The sequence below is a fragment of the Helicoverpa armigera genome, chromosome 20, assembly GCF_030705265.1.
Source record: "Helicoverpa armigera isolate CAAS_96S chromosome 20, ASM3070526v1, whole genome shotgun sequence".
Taxonomy (NCBI): Eukaryota; Metazoa; Arthropoda; class Insecta; order Lepidoptera; family Noctuidae; genus Helicoverpa; species Helicoverpa armigera.
Window position 1 is genome coordinate 10,324,413 of NC_087139.1, and position 17,642 is coordinate 10,342,054.

The window sequence follows — 17,642 nt, forward strand, 5'->3', positions numbered from 1 at the left end:
CCCTGGTGACTGTCAAAATAATAACGAACGCAACGCGCTGTACGATGTTTTTGTAAAAATGTATTTTATATTTATTTTATGATGAAGAAGTTCTAGAAAGAAGTTAAAGAATGGTGTACGTCTATAAAAACTGGGCGGCCGTGAACATCCAGTGCCAAAAACAGTTGTTCTGAGAATCGCTTTTGTGTAACGGGCGTTTACAAAACGTCAAGTGGGCTTGAATGAGTCAATTATTACACTGGTACACAATGGAGAGGCAGTGTTACATATTTGTGTTATTGTTGATGTACTCGTGGGGCTGCAGCGGCGACCGCGGTGACTACATCGGCTGCTACAAGCTGATGGTAGAGAATGTGCTGAACACTCACACGGGCCAATCCGTGGACGTCTGCTTGTCGGCGTGTGAGCAAGTCTACTACAAGTACGCTATCATAGGTAATGAGTCGACGTGTTTCTGTGGGAATGCGCCCGGTTCATTCCAGCTACCCTTAGACAGTTGTGCCACTAAGTGCCCTAAGAATGATACTCAGATATGTGGAGGAGCGAACGCCGCTAGCGTCTATGACACAGAGGTGCTCTCCCCAGGTCCCCCTGCTTCAATTAATGTCACCAATGTTACAGAAACTACAGTTAGAGTGCGCTGGACCGCACCTGAGGCATATTTTTCAATATCTGGTTATGTAATTAGAGCTATTGTTGTTGAGACATACACAGATGTTGCTCTCATAGATCTTGAATGGAGAGTTTCAAACAAAACTTTTTACACTGAGCTACTAAACCTGCAGCCAGGGTCTAAGTATCAGATTGGAGTGGTTGCAGTTAATAATGGTTTTGAGGGCCCCAACATTACAACTACAATAGAAACTATAATTGGAACTCCAGACCCCAGCCCACCTGACATAGAGATCAGAGAGAGGAGAGGTGACAGGATGGTGGTGCATATCCCTCAAGCTAGAAATGTTAATGGACCAGTGTCCATGTACAGGATTGTAGTGTCCATTGAGCTGTACCAGCAAGGATTTATTGTGGATACCCTTGGCAACCACACATATGCTACAGCCAATGGTCTGCCGTACTACATCACAGCTGAGCTAGACCCTGATGACATTAAGCATGACTTCATCATTGGAGATAGACATACTTACAACGGGTTCTACAATGCCCCCCTGCCACTCACCAATGACATAGACGTGTCCCTTGGAGTTGTCAGTGAAAAAAATCTTGTCAAAAGGATCAGATATGCAGAATCAACTAAGAAAATTATTTTAAACATTAACGAACCAGAGGAAACTTCCCCAATGGTTATAGCCCTTGGAGCAGCTATTGCCATCAGTGTGGTTCTACTTCTTATTGGTATAGGACTGCTTATCATCATGAGGAAGAGGATACAACTGGTGAGAGCTCAGAGAGGCTCCCAGTCCATGCCTCTGAGTCTGAGTGAGCCATGCATGGAGATAGAGAACTCGGGCTTTATCCAAGAGGAAGATGAAAGAGTAGACTATTACAGCAACTTGAAAAGAAAGCTGTGGAATATCCCTAGGAATCTCATAGATATTGATATTTCTTGCATTGTTGGTGTGGGCAGCTATGGTAAATTCACAAGGGGAAAGGTGCAACAACACGGGGCACAGACCCCAGGGCTTGTGCAAGTGGTGGCTGACCGGGAGCTGGAAAGACCTGACAAGAAGCAGATGTTGCAAGAACTGGACCAGCTCATCAAGTCAAGTGAACATGAGAATGTGATCTCTCTGATAGGCTTTTGTGAGACTAACACAACATTATTTGTGGTCCTAGAAGATAGCAAACATAGCTTGAAAGATATGCTGCTTCAGAGCAGGCACAGAGATCTTCAGAATAACAAGTTCTGTCTGATACCTGAAAACAGAATGCTTCAGTATTTTATAGATATAGCTAGAGGCATGGAATACTTGCACAGTAAGAAAATTTTACACAAACGCCTCAGCTGTCGCAACATCGCGCTCGGCGATAACGGCATCGCGAAAATCTCAGGTTTTGGGTTATCTCACATGAGACCCCTGCACGAGACTCCTGACTACACCAGGTGGACCTCCCACGAGATGCTGCGACAGACGAGGTTCAACCCTAAGGCGGATGTATGGTCTTTTGGCATCCTCATGTGGGAGGCGCTGACAATAGGCGCGACTCCGTACTTCCACAGCGCTAATAAAGACGTAGCGGCTCGAATCCTGCGCGGCATGCGACCCTCACAGCCGTCGTACGTGGGCGACGAGCTCTTCCAGCTGTGCCTGCAGTGCTGGCAGGTAGACCCTGATGAGAGGCCGGCCTTTCCAGGCCTAGTTCAGGAACTGAAGCCTTTTGCCGAAGCTCCCGGCTGCAGGAGTCTTAGCTTTACCCACTACAATGGATTCAATTACGAACCGCACGTACCACAATACGAAATCGTCTCATAGTATTAAGCAACTAACCAAAATGTATTTTATTCAATCCAAAGAGTTATATTTTATACTCGGATGATAGATGACGTCTCAACTGGCGCAAAGAGCAATATTGTACCATTAAGGCATTGATAATGTTAGAATTCCAATAACATAATCATTTTTGAGCATTTTATTACTATGTATTAAGTATTGTTTGTATCTTCTCGTGTTAACGTCGGGGCGGCTAGTGGTTGTAGTCATGCGGAACAAATGATCACGCACTATCGACCGCTCACCGTTCATAAACTAACGGCCGGTTGCATCAAATAAAACTGACTTACTTTTTACTAATTTTGCAATAGATTAAAATAATAAGCACGTCTTAACGTCATGTTCAATGTGTGCATCATATTTGGTACAACTGGCTGTTGATATGAATCCCTGTAATTATGTGCTCTTTTAATACAAAATGACAACTAATATAGGTTTTTAGATTCTACAAAAGATTTTTCTCACGTAGGTTTTCTACGACTATTCTAACAATATTAACTTATTCATTTTATACTTAAGTATTACACTTGTAAACTAAGTAAGATAGCTCATAACTGTACTAACCAAGATATTCAAATAGCAATATGTATGTATAGAACAGACGCCAATTTAGGTGGCTATCCTCCAACACATGTTACCTTTTTCGTAACATAAACTTAATTTTAGTCATAACTTAGCTAGTACTATTGAAGACTTCAATATATTTAAGAAAAATATCGAAGTGTTGGAACAATTTGAAGGCAAACTCAAGAAAGACATATGATGATGGCCTATGTGTTTAAGCTATACATATATCACTAATAACATAATACAGAACTGATTTAAATTTGGCACAAAGTGGGTAAAATATGCCAATTATCAAAAAGTGAAATTCTGACTAGTGATTTAGCATGATTGCTTCTAAAATACATGGTGAATTAAGCGATTAATGAAACCGATAATTCATACGATTCTCAAGAATTTTATTGTTTTTAATTCGACGCGCGCCATTTACTAGATAATTTTTCTTCGGCCAGTGCATTTGTGTTGGAGTATTAAATGGTATCGATCGATAGCTTAGTTTAATATTATGTATAAGTAAAAAAATAAGTGTATATAAGTCAAGCAATATATTTTCCAATTTAGTTAATTTTATACGTAAATATCAAAATGTCATCAATATCTTAAATTTTATTAGAGAGTCAGGATACTTCTCTTTTGATAAAAAATGAAATAAATTTTCTTTGAAATCATTTCTGTATCAAGTTCTATTGCTTTTATTAGGGAAATACGAAGAATCTCATTAGCATTTTTTGGAGATTTTTTTTGTTATATTTATTATTTTTGATATGAGATATTACATCACTAGATGATGCTTTTATATTTAAATGTTTTGCAAACTCTTCGAGTCTGATATTGTGGCAGCTTGCAGCTTCTATCCCAGTCTAGGTTTATTCATAGGGCTACGTCCATTGATGTTTTTTCATTGACTACGACATTAGATTGTTCTACATCTCTAAGCATCTGATACAGATTTGCTTTTTAACCCCCGACGCAAAAACGACGGGGTGTTATAAGTTTGACGTGTCTGTGTGTGTGTGTGTGTGTGTGTGTGTGTATGTGTGTGTATGTGGCATCGTAGCTCCCAAACGGATGATCCGATTGTAATGCGGTTTTTTTTGTTTAAAAGGTATGTCAGTCGGGAGTGTTCTTAGCTATGTTTGGTGGAAATCGGTTCAGGTCTTCAAGGTCATCAGCTCGTTTGCTAGATGTGATAGGAATGTTACACGCTCTGTTTACTTGCAAGTATATGTGGGATCTGAAATTTGAAACACTAATGTCTTTTGGAACCACTGAGCTGGTCTGCTGTTAGGGCACGAAGGTAGGAGACGTAACCCTGAACTGCCTTTTAGTAAACCCGTCGAGTTTGGGCTCGTTGAATTTGTCTTGACGAGTTCTCTTCATGTTTCTGATTGACGAGAACCTGATGCTGGAAATGGGATGTGGCGGATGGAACCCTGAAATGTCGGAATGAAACGGATAAACCGATTTATATTTTTGCTGTAAATCTAGAATGTCCAAAGGTTAATCTTTATTGTTTCTCAGTCTGTGCAATTCTCCCAGAGCCAGTTTGTCATGAGGATTGTTAAACAGTTCCTTTGGCCGAGATCGCATATAGCGCTTCCATCTTAAGATAAAATAAATTAAATGAAAGAAGGAAAAATTAAGGAGCTCCTTTAAAAAGCATGAAATAAAATTAAATTATAAATTTAAAAAAACCCCCGACCCAAAAAAAGTATGCAATAATTATGACAAAAGGTTAAAAACCCCATCTTAAGATAAAATAAATTAAATGAAAGAAGGAAAAATTAAGGAGCTCCTTTAAAAAGCATGAAATAAAATTAAATTATAAATTTAAAAAAACCCCCGACCCAAAAAAAGTATGCAATAATTATGACAAAAGGTTAAAAACGCTAAACCCTATAAAAAGCAAAAAATAACTTTTAACACTAGGTACGTAAACTAAATTTTGACGTGTCGGGGGACCGCTTTTTACCTTCATAAATACTTACATAAATAAAATGATACCTACCTAATTACAACATTCGTTTAAAAAAAAAAAAACACGTATCTAAAGTAATGAATTAGAGCGGTCCCCCGACACGACAAAATTTAGTTTACGTACCTAGTGTTAAAAGTTATTTTTTGCTTTTTATAGGGTTTAGCGTTTTTAACCTTTTGTCATAATTATTGCATACTTTTTTTGGGTCGGGGGTTTTTTTTAGAACTATTATCTACTCATCGTATTTCATGTGTACTTACTCTAAAAAGCATCCATGAGTTTTAGTTGTGTTTTAATTATTTATATACCTATTACTTTGTCTTACATATTTTATTTAGTTGCTAAGGTTTTTTTACTTAATTATTGTGTGATCTGAAATCCGTCCATTTCTTCGTATTTTTGTACGAAATGTATTATTTTGTGTGAACTATTGTAATGTATCCAAGTGACATTTTTGATAATAAAACGATAGCTAACTTATTATTGTTTTTGCCTTATTGTCACCCTGGCTGGATCGACCGACTCGAGTACCAATTGCTATGTGTTCATTTTATCTCGCAGCGGGGGATAGGCACAATTGTAGACTCCACCATTATAATAGGCAATGATTGTTGCGAGTGAAAGGAACCGGACTTCGTACCGGACACTAAGGTATGCTAGCGGCCAGCGCCCACAATAGAGCCTAAGCACTACACAACGAATAAACTAAGATTCCTTAAAGTAGGTATATATTTTATGGAGTGAAATAAAAGTACCCATTTCCTTTTTGCATTTATTAATGTTAATATAATATAGACAATGTTCAAGGTACCTTTCAATTGGTTTCGAGCTTTTAAACACTAAGACATTGTAACCTTCCATTTTTACCTCTTATCATTTACAACATTGCAAAATAACACTTCATTAGAAAATCAATCTGACAGTACAACTAACTAAACAATAATAAACATTGACTAAAATATAGTGAATTTTTAATTCAAAACATATTTATTATTCAACATTGCATTTTAAATTCAAACTTAATTAAAAATTATATTCTCGTTACATAACATTGCAGACCCGTTTATCGTAAACCAAGTTAACAAAAAATATTAATAATAAAAAATAAAAATTCCATCACTGAACTGTACAGCAACAAATGTTATCAACGTATGACATTTACACATAACGTACGGAGCCGGAGCTCGCTCTATACATACTTATAATACGCAACAAGTTATAATTCAATAGAATTAGTATAACATATCAATCTCAACATGTGTAAAGGTTGATGAGACAACGACTGATCGGCGCTCGACGGGCCGACTGGCCGAACCGCTCGACCGCCCGCGCGCCTGCGCCGCCGACCGGCTCGGCCGCCCGGCCGGACCGACTCGTCCGTCCGACTGGACCGACTCGGCCGTCCGACCGACTCGGCCGCGCCCGCCGGCCGGCAGGCGCCGCGCGCCGCTCACTCCGTACACTCGCAGTGGCGGCCAATTAATGGAAATCTTCAGGTTGGGCGTTAACAATAAAAGAGAGAGTAACAATGAAACAGTAAACACCGCGAGTGTACTGCGGGAATCGCACACGACTACGCCCTGGCAGACGAGCCCACATGAAACCGAGCGAAATTTTTATTTTAATGATTAAAACAATTATATATTACAATTAATCCCTACCGTTTGGGACGCGTTCGTGACGATGTCAATATGCGCGAGTTGATTCCTCAGTCTTTAATAAATTGATGACAATGAGCAAGGAGAAAACGTAAATGAAAAAATGTTATGCAATTATATACAGATAGTGAGTGAGCGAGCGGCGCCACGAGTAGCGAGAGGCGCCACAGAGTGGCCAGCGGCGCCACCGTATGGCCAGCGGCGCCACGACTGGCCAGCAGCGCCACAGCGTGGCGAGCGGCGCCACGAGTGCGCGCGAGCGTCGTGTGCGATTCGCGCCCTTCAGAAACAAGCGTTATGGTGATGTCTTAATGTTGAGTTCGACTTGAACGCACAGCCATTTTCCTAAACACAGTATCGAACCTTACTCTAGCCTAGCGCACCCAACGGCTGCCACCTTCGTGTGTATACCCACTAAACTACCTATAGTAATTACAATAAACCACTCTATCAACAAATTCAACAACATTTAGCTATTAAAATTAAAATGGGAGGATGAGGGCGGCCGGCGGGCTGTCTCCGCGCCGGCCGCGGCTGACCGAACCTCTGCGGTTCCGTACGATGAACAATGACAACTAGCTACCTTATCCTACAACATTGAAATTCCTTAACCGTAACAGCATTACATAATGATGGGTAAAGTGCGGGAGTGGGAGGCGGGAGCGTGCGGGTGCGGGCGGCGCCGCGTGCGGGGCGGGCGGCACAGGGCAGCCCGTGCGGGCCACGGCTGGCGGCGCCTCTACGCATGCACTAACACAAGTACTCGGGACGTTGCACTATTTATTATCTTTCCACGCGATAAACTTCATCCGGATTATGATTACCGCACTAAAATTATTATTTTGTATTCACGTTAATATACTCTCAAATATTGTAACAACTTCAGTATAACAACATTAACATTTTCCCAGTAATTTTAATTTAAAAATTATCTAATTATACCCATTATATTGATTTTTAAATATGTTAATTATAACTAACTAGAATTCCATTGATAACTATTAGGATGTCGGCGCGGCGGTCGGCGTGTGTCCACAATACGCGGTTTGTACAGCGAGCATAGCACTACACCAGGTGCTGTCAGCAGACGCCCGCGCTGCTCCACTGCGTACGGGCACGTGCTCGTGAAGTCCGTAGCGCGACCAGCTCTAACATGACTGCGTGCTCATGTGGCGCGCCTACGCAGCAGTGGAACAGCGCCTTTACTTCCTTAGCAACATGAGAGAGTGCGTGTGGGCACTCCGCGCTACGAGAAACACTTAAGCCTAGCCGGAATGTGCCGACTGGCACACGGCGGCCGCCGCGCCACGCAGGCAAGTAACTTAGCAAAGAGAGAGAGAGTGTGAAGAAACGAGTCGGAAACTATGTCTTCCCCCAGAGCTCGCCCGAACCGTGAAGTGATACACCATTCTTTGGAAACCATACAATTGTTTAATTGACGCATTTGACTTATACGTACCGACTAATCGATTTAGTTCGGATAAAATTGAGCTTGTTAAATCGACGTGACAGGCGGCCCGGGCCGGACCGGACCGGACCGGTCTGTGTGTTCGCGACAGCACGACGCGCTACCCCACCCCGACAGTTACACTATCATTATCTAATCACACAGTTCATTCGTTAAAAATCAGTTCATTAATCAATTCTACTCGATTATATTATGCTTAGTCGGAAACGCGCACGTTCCATATACTTCCAGTAACCGTTCAGTTCTCAGCTTATTTCCATAGTGTAGCCACCGCGAACGCACAAACAGACATTTATTAATTGACACAAGACGATATCTGTTCCTACCCCCATATACATAGTTTAGATGAGAAAAATTCGAAAAACACCAGAAATGTATCGAACAGCGTTACCTATACGTTAAAGATTGAATATATAATATGAACTAGCTAGGTAATGCCACTACTCCGCGGTAACTACATAACACACGTATATATGTAATAGAGCAGTAACAACGCCTCGGAGCGAGCCACACTACTTACAACAACCTTATATTCACTATTATTTCACTTTTCACGGAAGTACGAGGTTATGGCGAATCGAGCGTGCTCACTTCCCTAATAGTTAATTAGTTAAAAATATTTATATACTTTTTATTTATTAATTAATTAATAATCGCGTAATTGTGAATGAATTAGCTGAGAAATTGTCTCTCAATTCCGATTTCTTAAACACTATCGTACATTAACTTTCATCATTAAGCCGATTTCGAATTATTATATTTTTTATTATGATTACGTTTCTTTTTGTACTTCATACGTTTATTCACATTTGATAGTATTCACTGCCTTCGTAAGAAGTTATCACCCATTAGTTATTTGCGTATTAACTTGTAACGTATTGCTGGCGCCCAACGTGGGGCCGGAGGTGTACACAAAAATAATTTATAGCGAGACTCCGCTTCACTGTACTGTCAGCAGCTTCAAACGTTAATGTAACTACATATTATATCGCTCCAACAGTAACAAGAAGCGGAGTGACCGTCGCCTGCGAACACTGAAGATGTGATAAGGCTCACCTCACTATTCCTGTATCTAGAACGATGGCACTTCTGAGGTAAACGAACACAACTTATAACTACCCTCCGGCGAAGTGCCGAACGGCTTCTACTCTAAGTGGAGACTGACACGTAGTACCTTGACAATGTCGACGAAAACAATCACAGTTTATAATATTATGTAAATCTAACGTACTGCGCACGGCCACGACTTCTAGACATTAACATCACGTTGCAACATGTTGTAACGCAGGTTCCACTGACGCGGGTCGTGCCACTAGAAGTCGTCGCCGCGCGGACTCTAACAGACACTAAAGAACGTCTTGGTAAAACGACGGCGCAAAAAATAAAATATTCAATCATATCGTAACTGTAAATAAGAATATATCATTTATATTGTCATCTCGATATATAGAAATCTGCATTTAAAATGTTTAAAATATTTTTTATTATTATTTCATCTACTATTCTGGACATGCATTTCATTATTATTTAAATTGTACTTATATCGTAAGACAAATTTAGACCGACAACAAATCAATAACTATGAAACTTTCCTAATAAAAATAAAATTTAAAACGATTAGATAATTATTATTTTGTTTATAAATGTATAAAAAAATAAAGATCTTTACCGAGAGAAATCAGGAATGAAGAACTCTGCTAGCCAGATCGGGAGAAACAAACTCGGGTGACACTTGACAAAGCGAAGTGAGTGAGCGAGTGAGTGCAGTGACTCGCGCGGCACCGACTTGTGCCGGCAGCACTCGCGCGGCACCGACTTGTGCCGGCAGCACTCGCGCGGCACCGACTTGTGCCGGCAGCACTCGCGCGGCACCGACTTGTGCCGGCAGCACTCGCGCCGACTCTCCACCTGACCGGTAACTGTGTTACGGCAGGTGCATAGTCCGCGCGACTGCTCTGTTCCAACTAACTCCGGCTTGTGACGTTCACAATCCATCTCGATACCATCGGTACGCATATAAACGCTGTACCCAAGTCGATGCTACTCATTATGCGTCAGTAAATAAAACAACTTTGGTAGGATATAGCTCCTAAACTCCCGTAGTGTCGCGAAGGGTATCGATAACGTCTCCCTATGAGAGTTACCGCATCGATAGATTTATCAATCGACCACATCACTAATCCTAATAAACTAAAGAAAAATAACTTATCAATGGTAACATTTACAATGAAATCAACTTTGTAAATAAACAAAACGTATGCTGTGGTGAATAATATACAAAAATAATATGTGTATGGAATAGGAATTTCCGTGATAGGAGATATCACAATATTTCATTATTATATCTTAAACAACAATAACCGTCTGCTAGGCAGAACAAAATAATTACTTGTCATCACGATAAGAAACGTAAAATATATAGTGTCGGGCGGTCCGCGTCGCCACAGTGCAGTTCCGCGCGGAGCGGGACGCGGCCGCCGGACGGTAACCGTGTCGCCACGCGGCGGGGCGACGCGCGGCGAGAGCTGCATAAATTATATCCTCCGTCAGGTAAACAAAACAAAACTTCTTAACTAGAGTCAGGTAAGTGTCGGCCGGTGACTAGAGTGCTACTGCATGAGGCCGGAGATGGCGTTGTGGCGGGTGCGCTTGAGCTCCTCCTCCTGGATCTTCTGGTCGATGAGGTACTGCGCGTTGCTGATGGCGGTGGCGGAGCCGCTGATGGTGACGATGCGGTTGCGCGTGCCCGGCGCGAACGTGCCCTTCTTCGAGATCTGGATGTTGGCGCCCGACATCTGCTGGATCTCCACCAGGCTGCGCCCGCCAGGACCTGCAAACATACACAGTAATAGCATGAGTACATGTCATTTGGACTTTTGGCAATTTAGTCCCTAATCATCATTTTAAATTTTTTGTATAGTCTTTTTCCAACTTATACCAGTCCACCTGAATGCAACAGAGTACCCGGTTTTTTGCGATTGCTCATTTGATTACCCAATATCTCCTTGGTAAGATTGATTTCAGATTATTATGATAGATAGTGCGGTTTTTACTTGGCCAATCCTGGTTTCAAAGATCATCTGAATGGATTTGAATAACATGTAATTGTGAGTTTACTGACCTAGTATGGCGCCGACGATGACCTCGGCGATCTCGACGTTCTTGGAGTCCTTGGCGCCGGCGTCGGCGGGCGTGGGGCTCTTGGAGAGCGGCAGCAGCGAGGCGGAGGGGAAGCCGGCCACGCCGCCCACGCCGCCCACGCCGGCCGACAGCGAGATGGGCGCCACGGCTGGGGGGCGAAGCGCCTCGAATGCAACCTCCGCGAAACGCTCTAGCGAGCCGCCGCGCGCGCCGCCTGCGGGGGGCAAGCGTCACTCCTCTCCCACAACGCAGAACGTTTCGCGAGTTGCCCTTACCGCCTAGCCTACCCCGACCCGCCCGGGACCCTCACTGCTACACTCGATATTTCAGCGTGCTTTCCCAATCTCTCAGTTTCCCTACCTACCGACCCATTCGCATATCCATTCATACAGAACCAGTGACGACTTTTATAGGTTACAAAATTACACATACGAAAGAAATAGAATATTAGTACCGCCTGCCGGCTATAAGAAATATTGCATTAGAATTTCATTAAGTAACTAAAATGAAAACAAATCTGGCTTTGACTAAAACTGCATAAAAAAATAACTAATAAAAGTCCTATGGTGCATATGCGTATACTGGAAAATGTACAAGACAACAAATAGTGAATGGTGTGAGCCTGGTGTCGGTAAGAACGCTGAAATATTACAGTGAGCTGTGAGTGGCGACAGCGCTCTACGCGTGCACTAGTGCCGCCCGCGCTACAGCGAACCACACAAAAGAACAACTTTACCGATTACCGCATTTTTGGTGTTTCATAGAAAAAACTTAACTTTACTAACATTTTTTACAATTCATCTAAGTCTAGACAAAACTATATTATGCGATCCAAATAAAAATAGTTTATATAAAGTATGGTAATATTTTTTAACAATAACATAAAATTTTAATTTAAATAATACAATTCATTTTACAAAACTTTGTTCTTATTTTAGAACATTTTACTATTAAAGTTGTTCTTTCTATTTATTTATGCTGTGGATCGTACTTATTGTCAAAATTTAGGCAGATTTTATACTGCACAATATAAAATGTCACGTAATTAATCAATGACATAAATTAAATTTTCTAATTATTTCGCTAGACACCGAAAAAAGTATTAATTCATATTACCTTAAAACATCACCCTGTGTTTTTATTATTGGATTTTTGTATATTAGGCAATACATATAATAATGTATGTCGACATAATGCGTTGGGTCGGTCCACAGCACAAGCTCACGTTATGTATTGCCGACGGAATGGTATGGTAAAGCGATGGGCAAGAATTTGGAAAAACTTCTGATAGATTAAATAAACAAAAATAAAAACTGTAAGCCAATTGTGTTATTAGGATCAGCAATACAACACTTGAAACACCAGACAGTAATCTAAGCATGCAAGTATTACGATATAGTATACATAGTCTTTCTTAGTAATATAACCGTGTTTCGTTTCAAAAGTCATTATATTCACGCCCCACTGGAGTCTACAAGATGCCTGATATGTTTTAGTCTTTTTGGTAACACTTATAGGCCCACATCATTTGCTGTGTGTAATCTGAAATCACATCCACACCTGAAAAACGTCTGCGTATTAGACAGTGAGCTCCGGGTCGGGCCCGGCTGCGGACACTTACTCCAATAACATGCACTTAGCGCTCAAGCCTAGCACTAAACAACCCTTTTCGATTCGATCTCGTTTGTCAATTTGTAAAACAAAAATAAATGGAAACTTTCGTCGAGCTTTTCATTTGAAATAAAACACGGCAGTGAGAACAGAAGCGTAGAGAAAGTTATTGTTTTATCACGACAGCCAATCAGATACCAAGACAGAATGACAAGCGTTGTGAGACTTTAGAATTTGGAAGCGATGAGACGAGATCCGACGTCGGCGGCGGCCGCCACTCCCTACCCGTGCTAACGACTATTCTTTATGTTCACGAATTCCATATAAAAATATACTGAAATTGTAGCTTTTGCAAAATTAACATATTTTTTAAAGGTTTTGTTAATAAAAATGGTATTAATCGCTTAGATTTTCAGTATATTTCTATAATAATTCATAAATAAATATCAAAAAGTTTTCAGAGATTCTGTGGAGAATAGTCTTGAGGGGAAATTACCTAACTGATGTATTTTGAGATTATACAAATGCAGAGAAAATAAAGAAATGCGAAACTTGCAAAATGACCTGCTTTAGTTTACCCACACCCCATATTTGTGGAAATTCTGCCTTTAATTTTCCACAGAAAACTTTTCATTGATAAAACCAGGAACAATGTGTTAACTTAGCAAATGAATGGTTAATTCCAAGTTCCAGTCAAACAAATAGTTAATTTAGTTAAAATTACTGGTGTTATCAAGATAACTGAATACCGTTGTAATAAAATAATAAAGTTGCCAACTGTTTGCCTGATTTTATTATGTCTGATGTAAAATGTGTTTCTTTAAGATTACCTGTTTGATTATTTAAGGTATGTTTTTTCTTTGTTTTAGATTATTTTCGTCTGGTTAAAAGACATGTATTTTAAGTTTTTTCTAGATACAACATATTGAGGGATATAATTTTGAAATCATATGTTTTTGCTACGGTGTTTGTGGTTGGCTTAGTAATGACTGCGGTGCGTGTACAATGTGCAGAGAATGTGAGCTACATCAATTGTATTATTTTTCAACAGCAGAATAAAAACTTTTGTGGTGCACGCATCGCGGTCACGACGCTGCTTGTAGTCTTATTTCAGAGCGTTACCGAAATTTTGATACATAATATTGATGTGAATAAGATGAATTTGGAAATGAGTCTACTAGCAGCTAAGGAAGAGATAATTCTAATAGGGTACTATTGTCCGAACCTGAGTACATACCGAGCGGCACTTGTCCGATGGGCCCGAAGACCGCGGGCGGGTCCTGCGCGGGCAGCGGGAAGTAGGCGGCGGACAGCGGCGGCGCCGGCAGCGCGGCCGGCAGCGCCAGCCCCAGCACGCCGTGCTTCACAAGCAAAGCTAGGGCTGCCCCGATCTCGCTCACTCCGGCGTCGCTGTACCCGGCCTGTCGCAGCGCCGCCTACAAAGCAAATCATTAACACGCTTATATTAGCTTCATTTGTAACTATGTATGTAAGAAAATCTTGGAATCTTAATTTGATCCACTTCCCGGTCTTCGCCGGTTGTCCGGGTAACTGGGTTTAAGAGGTCAGATACGCAGTCGCTCCTTGTAAAACACTGGAATTCAGCTGAATTCGGTGAGACTGGAAGTCGACCCCAACATATTTGGGAAAAGGCTCGGGAGATGGAAATACATGAAAAATATTAGTTATTATATTGGTGGCCTGGTGGATAAAGCACCAACCTCTCGAGTATGAGGGCGTGGGTTCAATTCCAGTTCAGGCAAATACCAATGCAACTTTTCTAAGTTTGTATGCATACCAATGGCTGATAAAAAGGTCAAGGAAAACATCTTGAGGAAATCTGGACTATATAGTCTGAAATCAGAAACCCGCATTGAGCAAGCGTGGTGATTAAAGGCTCGAGCAGACCGGTCTGCTGGAGCCTTAATGCTCAATCCTTCTCCATGTGAGAGGAGGCCTGTGCCCAGCAGTGGGTGTGACAGTAACATTAGTCATGATGCTACCTTGATGCTGTCGAGCGTGTGCTGCGAGAGCGGCGCGGCGGCGCCCTGGCCGGGCGGCGCCAGCGACAGCGACAGCGACAGCGCGCCCACCGCGCCCACCGACCCCACCGACCCCACGCCGCCGCCGTTCACCAGCACCGACCCCACCGACCCCACGCCGCCTGCCAGACCGTGGTTCTGCAAATAAAAACATTATTGATGATGGTTGAGTTTCCTATCGACAGTTTTGTGTGTTATTGAAAGATCAAAATCTGATTTAGAGACTAGGAAGTATGACTCAGAAAAGAGAGGAGACAAGATGAAGAAAAAGTACATTTATGTGTAAGTATAAATATACTTTTTTTACATATTAGTTGTCTTTTAAAAACCTCAACCCAAAAGTATCAATAAAGGAGTTAGTATAGTGTACAAATATGTAAGCAGTTAGTGTAAGTGTCACAAGCACTCCATATAGCGGCCCAACATCATCATAAGGTTCTGAAAATGAGAATTTTACTGTTTGTTTGATTGATTTACTTTTATATTCGTCAGTAAATCTATCAATCAATAGTTTTCAATAAACTTTTAGATGGAGGAGATGCGCGAGAGCTATGAGTTAAATGCGTGTACTTATTTATGCTCGGATATTAGTTTCGAGCCGCCATCAAGTTTGGCGCGAACTGTATTGGAGTTCTGGGCGGGTATATAGAGTGCAGTTCTGAGTGCGGCTCGTCGGTCGCCGGAGCAACCACTTGCACACGCTCGTGCCTCACATACAGGGGGCGCTCTTGTTACTAAGAAGTAAATAAATACATTTTATAGGTACATATATAGACTTATAAAAGGGTATAGAAGGTGCAATTTTACAAGTTACACTTGTTATTATTTCAACTCTATTATTTAGTTATAAAAATTAGAACACAACATCTGCCTATTGTTCAGTAGATTCCGAAAACCCTCAAAAGATAAGGTTTTCAGTTTGTTTTTCGATAAAATTCCAAAAAATTCTTGGAACACTCGCAATTTTCAGCCATTACCACAAATATCCCCAATATAATAATATAAATACATAGGTGTTAGTGAGCGCCCCGCAAGCTGATACCAGCCACGACATAGAGCGTGTACGAGCGGTCACCTCTTTCACCTCAGCGGTGGGCACGGCGTACGGCGAGCCGGTCGGGTTGTAGTTGGCGACCGGCCCGGCCACGTCCGCGTACGACACGTTGGGACACGACCCGGACTGAGGGTCGTCCACCACCTTCTGTAGGATCATCAGGCAGGCCTTCTTGTTGTTCTCTTTTTCACCTGGAACAATTAAATACATGTTTAGTATTAGTATTTCAGGATGGCTGAAATGGTTTCATTGGTACAGTGTTCATTCAATAACTGCTGATTTATACAAGCTATCTATCTGTCGTTTTGGGATTAGAGATTGAAATTAGATCCATATAAATTATGTCTAATACCGAGCTCAGAAAGTTGTAATTTTTGACAATATTTTTGTTTCATTGCATGTGTCTTAGGCTCATTATGACGAGAGAATCTAGTTCGAATCCACGTAGCATCAAAGAGCCGGTTATGCAGTCCAAGGGTAGTCAACAAATCTCGTTAATGCAACTGACTTTGAGAGTTCTTAATATAATACCCGACAAAGGTAACGAACAAGTACGCACATATCAGCTGTTACACGCGCCACTGCACACATATATACATACACACTAGTATATATTAATATACATATGTATGTATAAATAAGCTAATATAAATCAATGTGTACGCAGTCCTCGGCGGGCAAGCGGCCAGCAGAATGCACTTCTGCACTATTTCATGCATTGTTCCTACTAATGTCACCCCGCTAACAAGCTAGCTAGATTTCGAACACATTTTTGAGATTCCACAGATCTACAAATGGGATAAACAGGATCCTATTTCATATTTTTAATTAAAGTTATGCAATAAAAAATATGTTTTTTTTTTTCTATTTACATATTGACAGTAGTAACATATTAGAACGTATTAGGTATTGTGAATATGACAGTTAGACGTATAATAATAGTGTAACCTTGTGCACTCATCGGAGTATCGTCAGCCATTGTCACACGTTGTGATTTGACCTTTAGCAGCTTCTACCTGTCTGTGGCTTATTTGTATACACGTGTTTGAATATATATTTTTATATAGAACAATGGTAACCTATAGTTAGTTACTTCTCTCTTATCCAATAAAAAATTGGATAGTTAGCAAAACGCTACTTAGAGGGATTTAATGTAGATTTTGTCAAGCCAAAATGGCCCCCAGTCCAAAAAGAACAATTAAGTTAGTCATGAGTCCCAGACGCACCATTATTTTGTGCAAATTATTTTATGACAGTAGTCATTAAACATTGCAATCATTTTTCATTATACTACTAACACTTCAATGAAAAAAAAGGCCTGAATACAACACTGGATTATTTCTGATATAAAACTTTACCAAGCAACATCAATTTTCCGAGCAACATCCCCCGAGAAAAATATTTCATAACAGAATAAGAATATCGTGTCTACAAGCCGCATCCTTACGGCTAAACCGGCAAACCCGCACGTGCTCGTTATTCGGAGCGGTTCGTCTTATCCGGTAGATATGCCGTGTCCCGCGGGTTACGGCGAACGCGTTACACTCACGGTTACCTATCCGGCACAATTTCCCGCGATATGGATGCCGCAAATCCAATATCAGATAATCTGGCTTCCATCAGCCGAACATTTAAGTTTGAAAATTCTGTAAATATTTCTAGGTGTTTTTATTTTT

General features: G+C 41.1%; 2 protein-coding genes across 7 annotated transcripts in view; one reads left to right on the forward strand and one right to left on the reverse strand.

Annotated features, from left to right (window-relative positions):
* Positions 1 to 2: 2 nt before the first annotated feature.
* On the forward strand, positions 3 to 5,472 carry LOC110377380 (putative inactive tyrosine-protein kinase Wsck). Its single transcript, XM_021336264.3, has one exon. It carries the CDS (start codon positions 222 to 224, stop codon positions 2,430 to 2,432), a length of 2,211 nt encoding a protein of 736 aa, XP_021191939.1. The 5' UTR covers positions 3 to 221; the 3' UTR covers positions 2,433 to 5,472.
* Positions 5,473 to 5,750: 278 nt separating this feature from the next.
* Positions 5,751 to 17,642, reverse strand: part of Ps (pasilla) — a 54,941-nt gene continuing 43,049 nt past the window's right edge. For 2 of the 6 annotated variants that reach the window (XM_021336268.3, XM_021336265.3), the window contains 5 exons: positions 15,988 to 16,157; positions 14,874 to 15,050; positions 14,096 to 14,306; positions 11,240 to 11,473; positions 5,751 to 10,948 (listed from right to left, as the gene is read on the reverse strand). In XM_021336268.3, coding sequence (XP_021191943.1) covers positions 10,728 to 10,948; positions 11,240 to 11,473; positions 14,096 to 14,306; positions 14,874 to 15,050; positions 15,988 to 16,157 — 1,013 coding nt within the window. In that variant the 3' untranslated portion in view covers positions 5,751 to 10,727. The remainder of the gene's footprint in view (positions 10,949 to 11,239; positions 11,474 to 14,095; positions 14,307 to 14,873; positions 15,051 to 15,987; positions 16,158 to 17,642) is intronic. The other 4 variants (XM_021336266.3, XM_021336271.3, XM_021336267.3 and 1 more) reach the window with 4 other exon arrangements.

Bases quoted from the DNA above. Each gene is read 5' to 3' on its own strand.
- LOC110377380 (XM_021336264.3), top strand. From the start codon at position 222: ATGAGTCAATTATTACACTGGTACACAATGGAGAGGCAGTGTTACATA.